This window comes from Lepidochelys kempii, chromosome 3 (genome assembly GCF_965140285.1).
Source record: "Lepidochelys kempii isolate rLepKem1 chromosome 3, rLepKem1.hap1, whole genome shotgun sequence".
Lineage (NCBI taxonomy): Eukaryota > Metazoa > Chordata > Testudines > Cheloniidae > Lepidochelys > Lepidochelys kempii.
Window position 1 is genome coordinate 38,441,327 of NC_136382.1, and position 14,701 is coordinate 38,456,027.

The window sequence follows — 14,701 nt, forward strand, 5'->3', positions numbered from 1 at the left end:
ATTTACTTTGATGGGATTGAAGCACTTGCTTAAGGATGATTGCTTGACTCAGGGCCTAAGACAGGAATGAACATACAGAGCCACACCTGGCCCCCACTGTGGCCAATTTGTCTTTGTCTACCAACACAAAGCTGCTTTACTGGTAACCTGAGGATTCCCTCTGCATATTTTGGTACTTTTATCTGGTTGTGAGATGCCTATGGAACAGTGGCAGTGAATGGGAAGCTAGAAGAAAAGGATAATGGCAAGAAGAGTGGTGAGAAGGACTAGGAAAAATGGAGGAATTAAGGTGCAGAAGAATCAGAACAGATGGCATGGTAAGGTAGAACTGACATGACAAGTTATCAGGTGGCAAAGGACAAATGGATAACAAGAGAAAAGACCATCAACACCAGCACCAGGGACCAGACAACTAAGGGCACTATAGAACAGGAATCTTTTAGTTCATACCCACAGTGTCCACGTGGGGGAATTACAGCGCAGCACTTTGGTGCACAGTGCTATCTGGAACCCTATAGTCCCAACTGTGGGACAGTGTAGGCAGGCCCTAAGAGTGTTGATATGGAGAAAGGCAAGCTCTTCTATTAGGAGTAGAAAAGGACAGGAAAGACTGTTTGCTGTGAAGCTGTATTCTTGTTGCCATTGCTGCTGGGAGCTCCAGCTGGCTGTTGGGCTTTCAGGGGAGCTGGGAGCTTTTAAACTCCACCCCTGGAAGTGCTGGTGGTCACACAGGAGGCCACCTATGGAGGTGCTGCCAGCATCAGTCATCCTGAGGTAGGATCCCAAGGGCTCCAGTTGTGCTTCAGAGGCCAAAAAGGCCCTGTTCTCCTTACCCACTGATGGTGCTGATGGCCCTTTGCTTAGATCTGAAATTAGTGTTTAATTACACATTTATCCAAACTGAATACCTGTCACTAAACTACAAATGAACATATAGAGGAAACCTTCAGCTTAAAAAAAGAGAGATAATTTAACAGTCTGCAGTTGGCCATAGCTCCTCCCTAGCTGGTGATTGGACTAGCAATTATTCTGAAATGGTAAAAATTAATAACAAGGAAAAAACTATCTAAGGTCTCCCTAGGACTAGAAAGACTAGAAAGTTTCCCTGACATTCTGAAAGATACAAAGGGAACTCTTGCAAACCATTTTCAAAGTTTACAACTAATTAGATTCTACACCATGTGCTGTGTTTCAGGGGCCATTGTCCCTGAGCGGCTTAGCTTCTTGTTACGTGATACAATATTGTAGCAGGCAGTAAATGATCAGAATAAAAGTGAGATTATGAATGTATTGTGTAAACCTTCTGCCAGGTGGTTAAGAGCAGCAGTGAGGGCTGGGTTCAATGTATCTAGTGTTCCTCTTCACATATATATGAACTGACTCAAGACCCCTCTCAGAAACCTAGGAAAAAGAAACAAACCCATCCTGGGTGTCCTTAACAGCCAGAACTTCCCCACTTGCAAGCATTCCAAGTCTGTTTACAAACAAGTGAATCTTTGTTAGAGGGAAGGGAACACATTCATAAATGTGGGAAAACACAGCAACCAAATATGTGCGCGTGCGTGCGCGCACACACACACACACACACAGCATAACAACTCCCTTCCAGCCATTTGGCAGTAGTCCACATAACTCCCTTCCTACCCACTGGTGAGACTGTCCCATAGTTGAGAGTCCCATGGCTGCACCACATCACCCATGTACCAACCCTACTCATGATTTGCCTCAGTGACACAGTTGTCCAATTTGCAGGTATATCTCCAGTCCCACGGGAGATCCTTGACTGGTTCCACCTCAAAGAACTACCACTTAAACTAGCTTAATGATTCAGCTTTATTAAGGTGCTGTGTAGGCAGATAAAACTCTATACCAGCACTTGTATCTTTTTACCAATAGAAGGAGTAGAAAGCTGTTTTTTCCTCTGGAGCTTTTGGCTACATTGTTTAGAATTGTTTCTGTACGTTCTGTCTAGGTTTCTTATTAGGTAACACATATTGATTACACAGAGTTCCTAGATATACCACAGACAGCAGTAGTATTTCTCCAACCTTCCTCACCAATGCAATGTAACCGAGATACTATGCTGGCTGGTTGAATGAATATTTCTTGGCATTTCCTGAAACAGCCCAAGGAGTGTGGCTCCTCCCAGTTGATGGGAAGTGACTCTGTGAAGAAGTTCAGGATAAGAGTATGCTTCCCGCATCAGGAGAAAGGGAACTTGTCCTGCTGATGATGTCCAAAACAGAAGCTCCAGCAATAATAAATGGTTGGGGTTGTGGTTCTGTTGCTTACTGTGCCTGTGTTTTGGGGATTTGGCCTGACTAGGCTTATCCACCAGGAAAGAGACCGTGAGGTCACATAACAGTACTTTAATCCTGACCTAGGATCATATCTAGATAAGAAAGGGGAAGTTCAGTCTCTTTGCCCATTCAGTCCTTCACCTTTTTGATGAGACCATCAAAAGTTAGTGCCATTACTGCCAGCTGTAGGGGTGTTTTTTTCAGATGTGAAAACTTGTCCACCAGGAACTAGGTTTAGGCTACCATTATTCATTTCCACATAGCCAATGAACAGTTGTCAGCTGGTGAGCACTTTTAATCACTACCGTGTTAGGTTGGGTTCCAGATAAGTGCTGTATGTAGTCTGAAAATGAACCAGATTTAATCTTGCATACAATCAGGCTGATCAATCAAATGTGCTATAGCAAACACTATTAGCTTAGAGAGATGGTAAACATTATGGTGGTGTGTGCTTTAAAAACACATTTAATAACGGCAATAATAATGGAACAAATCCTTAGGGGAGCTGAGCGTTCTGCATTCTTACTGATAACAATGAGAATGCCTGTGCTCAGCATTTGGCCCAATAATCATGATACATGCCAAATAAGGCACAAGTAGTATCATTACCCACTGCTTGTCTGGATCTATTAAACTTTATTGTTTTAGGCAATACTTTATTAAGTTTGATGGTAAAGTTTTCTGCACATGTCAAAGTTCCTTCCCCACTCTGAACACATCTGAACTAGGGTACAGATGTGGGGACCTGCATGAAAAACCTCCTAAGCTTATCTTTACCAGCTTAGGTCAAAACTTCCCCAAGGTACAAAATATTACACCCGTTGTCCTTGGACTGGCCGCTACCACCACCAAACTAATACTGGTTACTGGGGAAGAGCTGTTTGGACGCGTCCTTCCCCCCAAAATACTTCCCAAAACCTTGCACCCCACTTCCTGGACAAGGTTTGGTAAAAAGCCTCACCAATTTGCCTAGGTGACTACAGACCCAGGCCCTTGGATATTAAGAACAATGAACAATCCTCCCAACACTTGCACCCCCCCTTTCCTGGGAAATGTTGGATAAAAAGCCTCACCAATTTGCATAGGTGACCACAGACCCAAACCCTTGGATCTGAGAACAATGAAAAAGCATTCAGTTTTTTACAAGAAGACTTTTAATAAAAAATAGAAGTAAATAGAAATAAAGAAATCCCCTCTGTAAAATCAGGATGGTAGATATCTTACAGGGTAATTAGATTCAAAAACATAGAGAACCCTTCTCGGCAAAACCTTAAGTTACAAAAAAGATACACAGACAGAAATAGTTATTCTATTCAGCACAATTCTTTTCTCAGCCATTTAAAGAAATCATAATCTAACACAAACCTAGCTAGATTACTTACTAAAAGTTCTAAGACTCCATTCCTGGTCTATCCCCGGTAAAGACCAGCATATAGACAGACACACAGACCCTTTGTTTCTCTCCCTCCTCCCAGCTTTTGAAAGTATCTTGTCTCCTCATTGGTCATTTTGGTCAGGAGCCAGCGAGGTTACCTTTAGCTTCTTAACCCTTTACAGGTGAGAGGAGCTTTCCCCTGGCCAGGAGGGATTTCAAAGGGGTTTACCCTTCCCTTTATATTTATGACAGCACATAAAAGTAGTAACTCTTTGCTTATAATTTTTCTAGTCTCCAATGTGTGATTTCCAGTGGTAATGGCTTTAATGACATTTGCCCAATTATCCAGCTGTCTGAGATATTTCTAAGGTGCCTATCACCATGGTATCTAAGCATTGACAAGTATATGACAGGAATTACATAAAAGAGTAATGTGTTCTATAGTAAAAGGATAATTCCGTGTTTTATAATGTTTTCTTCAAAAGAATGCAACCACAATTCATTTAAAAAAGAATACCCTTTTCAATGAAGCAGAGATAAGAGAATTTGTTTTTCCCCAATGTGAAACTTCCCTTCAATTATGATAAGACAGATGCTCTTGCCATCTCAGTTCTATAAAACAATAAAGAAAACCTCTTTTGATCATTTTTCTTTTAAGTAAAACAAATGCTCAATCAAATACATGGGCATAATAATATCACGTAATCTTTCTGATCTACTTATGAGAAATCGTATTTCTCCCCCGAATTTAAGTCACTGGAAGACGGTCCTTTTTTTGAATACCCCAGATGAATGTTATCAAAATAAATGTTCTAACTAGAGGTAGTACATTGTTCTGTCTTCTATCATAGTTCCATTCACTTTAAGGCTCATAAAAAACGATACAAAAATCATTGGAATTAGGGCATCCCAAAAATTAGCTCGCGTCAGCAAAACAAAGGAAAAGCAAGTATGTATGTATCAGACTTTTTTTTTTTTTAATTTTCTACATTCCCAGTTCAAAACTATCTTTGACTTTTACTTAGGAAACTTGCTGGACTAAAATGGAACAATCCTCTCCCCCTTGGACTAACCCTTACATACTTTATTTGGCAACAAACAAATGATCTTTCTGCACATCTGATACATGATTTATATCTGGAACTGAAATTCTAAATTACTGTATATTAGCTATGCTTTCTCTATTCCTCCCATTCCCTCCACTACAAATATTGTATTCTTTACATCCAAAAGCCAAGCTAAGGCATTTATGGAAAGACTGAATAATCCTTATTAATTACACATTATGTTTATTGACATGTTGTTTTTATTTGTATTCCGATAATATCTGGAGGTCCTCATGACAGATTGTGCTAGGCACTGTACACATACAACAACATAAATGGTTCCTGCCTCAGAGAGCCTGCAAGTTACGAAAGGTCATGTAATGTCTTATCATCAAGTCACAGCTTCACATGATACTGTTCACTCTGTACATTAGTATTTGCTGCTGAGATATCCCCATGTTTTCAACAAGATAATGCTTCTTTGGAATTAAGCAGAAAAGTTACTTGATTCTGCAAATAGCAAAATCTACTTGCTTAAATGTATTCTCTACTCCTCAGCCCTTACAGGGCTCAATCCTTCAAGGTGCTGAGCACTACTACAAAATCTTGAGTCTACTCCACTCCTGCTGAAGTCAGTGGAAATGGAGAGTGATCAGCACCGTGAAGGATCAAGCCCTTTTCCCACAGGAGGACACAATTTTCAAATGTGAGCACCTAAAGCTAGGAATCCGATTGTTTATAGAACCAACTTCAGTGCCTGATTCTGTACTGCTGAAATCAATGGGAGCTTTGCAAGACCTATCAGATGGGCATTTCAATATATTCTCAATGCTGGAAGGGCTCTAATATGGTAGGTAGATTTTCTACCTTTTTCTTACATATGATGTAATGGGTATCTGCCCCACACTCACCCTGCAGGATTTAATGCAGGCCAGATGAGCCAATTAACCAATTAGGCAACTAATTAAGGAGGCTCAGCTGAATAGGAATAGATGGTTCCTATAAAGCTCAGGAGTTGAAAGCAGAAGGGGCTACTGGAAAAAAGTGGACACTCCCATGAGGAAGGGAGGAGTGAGTAGGGACTGCAAGCTGCAGTCGCTCCTTGGGAAAAGTGAGGAGACTCTGGGAACTGGTAGGCCCAGGAAGAAAAGGGGAACCATCAGTAGGAAGCAACCCAGGGAGAGAGCAGTGAGGCCAGAGAGAGAGAGAGAAGGCCCAGACTGCTGAGCTGAAGGTCCCTGGGCTGGAACCTGGAGAAGTAATCAGGCCTGGGTTCCCCTATCAGCCACTTGGTGAATGGCACTGAAGCCATGAGCAAGAAGACTGCCTGGGACTATTGAGAAGCTAAATCCACCCAGAAGGGGGAAACACAGATAGACACTGTGGTTCCTGAGGCTGCAAAAGGGGCTTCAGGGGGACAACAGAGATGGAGGGATTGGCATTGGCCTCAGGCTAATCCCCAGAGTACCAGAAGGTGGCACCAGCCCAGTGATGAATGGTGTATCCCATCAAATATGGGAATAGCAAATTGTTTTCAATGTATTCATACTAGATTGTGAATGCATATGGAAATTATCTTTTTGATGTTTACAACTGTACCATAGACCAACTGACAATGCATAGTCTTCATATTTTCAGCAGTAGGTCTTAAAGAATAAAACTGTTTATTCTTGTGTAGGCACACGGATGTTGTCATAAATATAAAGGGAAGGGTAACTACCTTTCTGTATACAGTGCTATAAAATCCCTCCTGGCTAGATGCAAAACCCTTTCACCTGTAAAGGGTTAAGAAGCTCTGGGGGAGGGGGAGAAATCGATCTAAGATATGCAACTTTAGCTTTGAGAATAGCGTATCTGAAGTCGACGCATCTTAGATCGACTTAGAATCACCTACTTCACGTCCTCGCGGTGCGGGATCGATGGCCACCACTCCCCCGTCGACTCCGCTTCTGCCTCTCGCCATGGTGGAGTTCCAGAGTCGACGGCAGAGCGATCGGGGATCGATTTATCGCGTCTACACTAGATGCGATAAATCGATCCCCAATAGATCGATCTGGCGGGTAGTGTAGACATGGCCTCAGATAACCTCGCTGGCACCTGACCAAAAATGACCAATGAGGGGACAAGATGCTTTCAAATCTGGAGGGGGGGGGGAACAAAGGGTTTGTCTGTCTGTGTGATGCTTTTGTTGGGAACAGATCAGGAATGCAGCCTTACAACTCCTGTTAAGTTAGTAGGTAATCTAGCTATAAATGCATTAGATTTCTTTTCATTTAATGGCTGGTAAAATAAGGTGTGCTGGATGGAATGTATATTCCTGTTTTTGTGTCTTCTTGTAACTTAAGGTTTTGCCTAGAGGGATTCTCTATGTTTTGAAACTGATTACCCTGTAAGGTATTTACCATCCTGATTTTACAGAAGTGATTCTTTTACCTTTTCTTTAATTAAAATTCTTCTTTTAAGAACCTGATTGCTTTTTCATTGTTCTTAAGATCCAAGGGTTTGGGTCTGTGTTCACCTGTACAAATTGGTGAGGATTCTTATCAAGCCTTCTCCAGGAAAGGGCGTGTAGGGCTTGGGGGGATATTTTGGGGGAAGACGTCTCCAAGTGAGCTCTTTCCTTGTTCTTTGTTTAACATGCTTGGTGGTGGCAGCATACGTTCAAGGACAAGGCAAAGTTTGTACCTTGGGGAAGTTTTTAACCTAAACTGGTAAGAATAAGCTTAGGGGGTCTTTCATGCAGGTCCCTACATCTGTACCCTAGAGTTCAGAGTGGGTAAGGAACCTTGACAGATGTCTTAATGTATTATGAGCCATTTTCAAGCGTGAGTAGTAGCCTTATGAATGGTTTATATGAAAGAAACTTTTCATTTATTAGAAAGATAATGTCAGGTGTCTGAACTGTGTTGCAGCATCTCTTTCCTATGGATTTAAGCAGTTTTTTGTGCAGTATCTATTTTGTAGTGATATAGTGTGAGATCCAGATCTGATTGAAGTCAATGGCAAAGTTCCCATTTAAGGAAATACAAGCGCAGGGCCATACTGAATACAACATGCCATAATTTTCATTATTTTTATATGCACCTCAAATATTTCATCTGGTATTAAAGTATAAAAGTTACATAAAACTTACCACTTCTTCATGGGTAGCACTTTCTACATTTATGCCATTAACCTAAAAATGAATATACCATAGAAAGAAAGTTATTTGTAACACATAAATAACATAATAAAAATAAACATTAAAACTTGCTTAAAACATGTATGTGTATGGAATAAATGTACAATTTACTGACCTGTATTAGTGCATCTCCTATAAATAACATTCCTGTTTGGTCAGCTGTGGGGGTTACAAAAGCAGTATGTTAAGTGAAAGACTTAAATAATGACATATATTGCTTCAGCACTTGTTTAAGCACACTGTTTGGAACAGTGTAACATTTTAAACTAATTTTCTTGTGAAAATGCCAGTGGCATAATGATCAGGAATCATCCAGTAAACCTAATAGATTGGTACCAATTTTAAGCAAATTAAGAGAGTTACTTTCCATGCACAAAGGACTTATTTAATATGGAACACAAATGTCATTTCTCACTAATGAATGATTTCATTAAATTATCTGGAAAGTGTGATTCACATTTTTCATTAGTCTTGCTCAGACAGTAAAACAGAAATTCTAGAAGCTACTTAGCATCTTTTTTTTTTTTTGGCCTGGAACAAATTTACAGGAACTGGTATAATTAAAGAAGCTGTGCCTAGAATTTAATAAAACTATTAAAGATTAAGTTTGAATTTGGTCTGTTCAGGAGAATAACACAACATATTATATCAACCAATTTGCATATTTTTCTACATCATGAAATCAACAGGAATGACACCCTGGAAGGGCACACACAACAAATCTACTTCAAATGTGAACAGTCACTTTTGGGGGGTGAATTTCTCCAACTTCTGAGGGCATGAGTATTCAATGTGCATTCAGGGAGTTTATCATCTCATAGAAGAGGGTCGGCTGTTCACACTCTGATCCTGCAAACACTGATGTGGTTAACCTTAAGCACCCAGGTAGTCTCTTTTTTTATGTAACTCTTTTGAGACTACTCATGTGCTGAAATTTAAGCACACATGTAAGTGATTTCAGAATCTGGGCCTGAGACTTGCAAGATTTTAAAAAATATAACACTCAACTTAATATTTTGGGAAAGTGAAATGGAGGGAAGGAAGACTGTGACCACACAGTTGTTAGGGGGCTTATTCCTTCACCCACTTACTTCCCTGGTCCTTCTCGCATGAACAGAGAGCAACAATACCGAAAGTCCAAAGGTGCAAACAATTCCATGCTTATTGGGGTGAACTTCCAGCAAGCATGATTCCAGTTTCCTTCCTTAGTGTTCCCCTTCCCAGCTCTGACACCACAGAGCCTTACCTGTGGCCCTGTTCCCATTCCTGCCCTTAGCTAAACATGATTCCAATTTCCCCAGCCCCATTCCCTGTTCCCATTTCCCCCACCACACACACACACAAACTTCCTGATTGACTGCAGACTATAAAGTAAAACTTGAGCTCTGCTTAGCTTAACCAATCATTTTCCTGAAATTTAACTAACCAATCCTAACATATTGTAACATGATTATTTTACCAATTATATCCCACAACTTAATTAGTTTACACCCAGCAAAATTAATTATACAGCAGACAGAAACAATCACAGAACCAGACAGAGATTATACAGACAAACAATAGGTAAATGGGGACTACAGTGATAGAACAACAAAGAAATGAGGATTTCACATCCCAGCTATTGATAAGTGAGTTCTTGCCAGACAGGATGCTATCAAAGTAAGTTTCCTTTTACATTTTCTAAGCACTTCCCTTTCTCTGGAGGCGATAGGCATTATCAGGACAGGATTGTATTCCTAACAGCCCAATAGCACCTGATTTCAATGTGACTAGTTTGGAATGTGAGGATGTGACCGTTCGCTTCCCAGCTTATGGCTGCCTCTGCTGCTTAGCCAAGGGCCTTAGCCTAAGCACAGGGCCTCAGACTGTCACAGTAAGAGAAGGCCCTTACACCAGCAGACAGTGATTTTGATTCTTTCTTTTATACCTCTATAACCAGCCAAGTGATAAGAATACACTTAAATTCTTAGAGTATAGGCCTTTACAGACAGATGTGAATATCTATATCCTAACAACAGTACTTTCTCAGCTTCTGCCATATTGGATTTGACAATATGAACAATGATGCTTTCATTCAAAATAGTTTTGTTTCTGAAGACATCAGGGTTGAATTTAGTGCCATCACTTTGGTTGGATAAAATAAATACCTTTACTTTATTAATCTAACTTTACTTGATATTTGTTAGTATTTATTAGTATTATTAATAATTACAAATAATATTTATTATTAGTATTTGTTAGCAACATTTAATTATTTCTTGCATTAATCTATTTCAAATGACAGCTTGTATATACTATTAATGTAAAGTAAATGTTTTTTGGGGATTCTAACCTACCTTGTATTTAAAAAAGAATAATCATGCTTGCAATCTCTGGTGTGTATGTGTATATACACCTCTACCCCGATATAATGCAGTCCTCAGGAGCCAAAAAATCTTACCTTGTTATAGGTGAAACCGCGTTATATCGAACTTGCTTTGGCCTCGAGCATTTCCGTTATTAATAATCACTTCCCGCCCCCTGACTGACCCCTCAGAACCCTCGACACATCAACCCCGCCCCGCTCCTTGTCCCCTGACTACTCCCTCCAGAGACCCCCCGCCCCAACCACTCCTCCCAAGACCCCACCCCCATCTAAGCCCCCCTGCTCCTTGTCCCCTGACCGCCCCCTCCAGAGACCCCCCGTCCCTAATCATCCCAGGACCCCACCCATACCCAAGCCCCCTGCTCCCTGTCCCCTGACTGCCCTGCCCCCAGAACCTCCAAACCATCCAACCCCCCCTTCTCTCTGTCTCCTGACCGTCCCCCAAGACCCTCTGCCCCTTATCCAACCCCTCTGCCCCAGCCTGGCACCCTTAACACATCACTCAGAGCAGCGTGTCAGAGCCAGACACTCTGACGTGCTGATCCAACGGAGCATGCAGCCCCGCCCCCCAGAGCACTGCTTTACCGCGTTATATCCGAATTCGTGTTATATCGGGTCACGTTATATCGGGGTAGAGGTGTATATATAGTCAGCCTATAGCAAGGGAAATGCAAACAACAGAAACACAGGATATGTCTATGCTGCAGTTGGGACAGTATAAGTAGGCACACCCAGGCTACCTCTAATCATGCTAGCTCACTAAAAATAGCAGTGTTGCTGTGGTGGAATAGGTGGTGACACAGGATAGCCCCCTGTGTACCTACTTATGGTCCCAGGTGGGATTGTACTCAGGTGGCTAGCCTGTGCCACCACCCATACCACCACAGCTACTTTGCTATTTTTAGCAAGTGTGGGCAATCAAAGCTAGCTTGGATATGCCTACATGTGCTGCAAATGCACCTCCTAATTGCAGTGGTCAGAAAGGTGACCTGAGTGAGTTCCACTGAGAGAACATCAAAATAAGGCACTTAGCAATAATAAGTAAATGTTTTAGTTTCTACATAAAAGCCATGCTGTATGCTTGATTTTTGTGCAAACTTCCTAGTGACATTGGTGAGAGTTCTGCTCTGGATCGAGATCAGTAAATGGCCTAAAATTTATACTCCAGTTCATAAGTTTAAATTTAAAATGGAAGATGGCTTTCTCCAGAACGTGATTGGCAGTGATGAACCAGATTCTAAACAACACACCATTTAGTTACCCAGACAACAGACACTTACAAGTATGTACAAGAAGACGAAACACAGGTTAATATATTTTCCTGGATCAAAAAGTAGATGAATGCATAAACTTGGAAGGCAGAAAGTACTGCAAAATAGGTATATTTTAAACTTATAAAGGCATTACCATATCCATGCTTTCACAAGAAGCACTCCATCTACAAACACTGTCTTATGCAGGTGCTAAAACAAATTGAGATAAAATATCTAGCTCCTATTGAAGTCAATGGAAAGATTCTATGGAAAAAGTCCAAAATGTTGTTTTACTTCTCCTAGACATTCTAGATCTTGCTGACAATTGGATACCAAATTTTATTTTTTATTGACATTTTGATTATAATTCTTTTTGTTCCATTACAAGAGTAAACCATTTTCAGCTGGTGGATACTGGTTTTGTGTGTGACTCTATCTAGACATCTTTGGGCAACAAACACACCAAAAGGAGTCTAATCTATGTGAAGGATAGTTTCACAATTTAGAAAATGCAGACACCAGTGCAAAAGCCATCCTGAATTTACTTCATTCCAACAGTGAAATTGAACTTGAGAGTAAATAGGGAAGTCTTGGTATGAAGGAATCACAAGCTACCATAGGCCTTTCATTGTGTTAGACACCTCCTCACCTCCTCTAAGGGAACTGGGAGGGGCAAAGGAGTGCTGGACACATGTTCCTTCCCCACTTTCATCTGCAGAACAAATCTTGTGCATGGGAAGAGTACCACCAAGTGTATTCTTCACAGAATGAAGGAATGGAGTAGTAGGTGTGCTACCCAATAAGCTAAGCAGAGATCATAAACATTCCTTTCCCTGCAGTGGTGCAGTTCCACACTGTCCCCAATACGTCAGTTCCTGTGTGTCTCTATAGAGCTGTTAGGAAGGATATGTCAAAAATAAATGACCCATGGCATAGCTGCAGCTGGCCCAGGTCAGCTGATTTGTAGAGCCCTGCATGGATAAAAATTTATACCTGTGGATGCGGATATCCGTGGGTATAAATCGGTATTTGTGGAACCGCAGGGCTTTCCCGGGAACCACAGCCACAAAAGGAGCAGAACGTGGGGCCGCCACTCCCAGGAGCCCGCACCCCATGCCAGCAGCTCCTCTGATGTGGCTGTACTGCCCCCAGCTCCACCCCCATCCCTTCCATGCAGCTGTCTGCCTTTCCTGTGTGGGGGCGTGCACGTCGCTTGAACACAATAGTATGGCCAGTGGGCAGGGCTGGGGTACAGCTGCGCTGGAGGAGCTGATTTATATCTGTGGATATACGCACCCATGGATATAAATTTTTTATCTGTGCAGAGCTCTACTGACTTGGGCCCGCAGGGGTATAAAATTGCAGCATAGGCATTTGGACTTGGGCTGGACCCGAAGCTCTGAGACCCTTGCCAGGGAAGTGGATCTAATAGCCCTGGCTCCAACCTGAACCTGAATGTCTACACTGCTATTTTTAGCCCTACAGTCTGAGCCCTGCAAGCTCAAGTCAGCTGACCTGGGCTCTAAGACTCAGTGCTGCAGATTTATCACAATGTGGCCTTACCCATAGTAACAGACAACCAGGGGAAAGAAAATCAAAGCCAAATATTCTACTAGAACTTCAAAATAAGAAAGAGATTGAACCTAGTAATTATCAGTTATGTGTAGCTTTAATCCCTTATAAAACATGGACCAGTTGAGAGAAGCATCTCTAGCAATTCAAAAGATAATGGAACAATGAACAGTCAGCATCATGCCAGACAAACCTGATGACATTTACTGATTCTCTGAAGAAAGTGATGTTCCTGAACTTCACTAAAGCATGGGGATATACTATTTTACATAGTTATACCTGAAAAAACAGTATTTCAGGCTGACTTGAACTGAACAATTTCTGAAAGAAAATAAGCACAGAGTAATGATAAACAGCACTGTATCATGTTTTACAGGAATGCTTAGTGGTTGCCTTAGGGATTAGTGTTAGACTCCCTCTTACTCAACATCTTCATTAATTATCTGAAAGAGGAATAAACAGTATACTAATTACATTAATAGATTATACTAAATTGGGAGGAAAACTTCAGGGTGGTCCAAAGTGTTTTAACTCGGAGTAGTGGTACAAAATGGAAAGAGTTTATTAGACCGTGAAAAACTCTCTCCCAAGGCAAGTAGTAGAAGGCCATTCAACTCAGTAATTTAAAAATAGACAAAACATTATAGTGTGAGAAACAAGCCTTCATCAGATAAGGGATGGACTGAAAGAACTAGCAGTTGTTTTTTCTCTCTCTGTTTTGTTTGGTTTTTCCCATTCATTAGGACTGTGGATATTGCATTTGTGTTAGTATAAGAGGGCTAGCCATAAACTGCAGAAGGCCAAATTATCAACAGTGTGAATGCTAAATAGTACAAGCACAAACTTCAGCACACCTATGCAAATCCTGACTTCTACCTTCATATTCTATGCACAGAGTTAGCATGCACAGACAGGAATTGACACATAAGTTAGTGTGTATATTTTCAAAGGTTTGCCACGATACCCCATTTCTTGTAATATACCTATTTTATTATGTTTAAGTGGTATTTTTGGGAAGTGAATTCTAATAGGCAAACAGAATAGAAGTACTGTTAGGGCATTCATTGAAATAGTAGCATCCAAATCCACTGCATTCTCAACTGAATTTTTAGGAGGTATGATATGCAAACACATTTAGAAACATACAGATCTTTTTAGTATGATTGCCATGGGGCTTATGAATAGGACATTATCTTTATCCTGAATGGTTAGAAATATAATTGCTGAAGTTTGCTTATTTTAATCCAAAGGGGAGCAATTAATCACCTTTATTTTATATTATATTCAAAGTAGCACTGTTTCAGCCAAAACTCTGCCTTGATAGTGTACAGTTCATTAAAGCCAAACATTATCAGATCATGTTCATTCTCACTCCATTTGTCCTGAGCAAACAACCCTTACAAGTCTTTAATCTCTGTTCCTGGCAACAAGCTTTTCTTGGCTTGTTCTTGTCTCCTATTTACATACAAATCTTTTCTCCTATTCATCGTATGATGAAAAGCTGATAACTCACCCCCTAAAATGCACATAAAACATTTCCCATATCATCATTTTAGAGCTTCCAGAAGGAATAATATTAAGTAAAATAAGTGTGAATAAATTTTTTTTA

At 40.9% G+C, this 14,701-nt stretch overlaps 1 protein-coding gene across 1 annotated transcript in view; it reads right to left on the reverse strand.

Annotated features, from left to right (window-relative positions):
• The window catches only part of SNTG2 (syntrophin gamma 2), a 295,545-nt gene that overhangs the window by 219,027 nt on the left and 61,817 nt on the right, over positions 1 to 14,701 (reverse strand). The window contains exons 5-6 of the mRNA XM_078851956.1: positions 8,018 to 8,061; positions 7,855 to 7,896 (exon numbers count right to left, since the gene is read on the reverse strand). Of these exons, the coding sequence (XP_078708082.1) occupies positions 7,855 to 7,896; positions 8,018 to 8,061 (86 nt within the window). The remainder of the gene's footprint in view (positions 1 to 7,854; positions 7,897 to 8,017; positions 8,062 to 14,701) is intronic.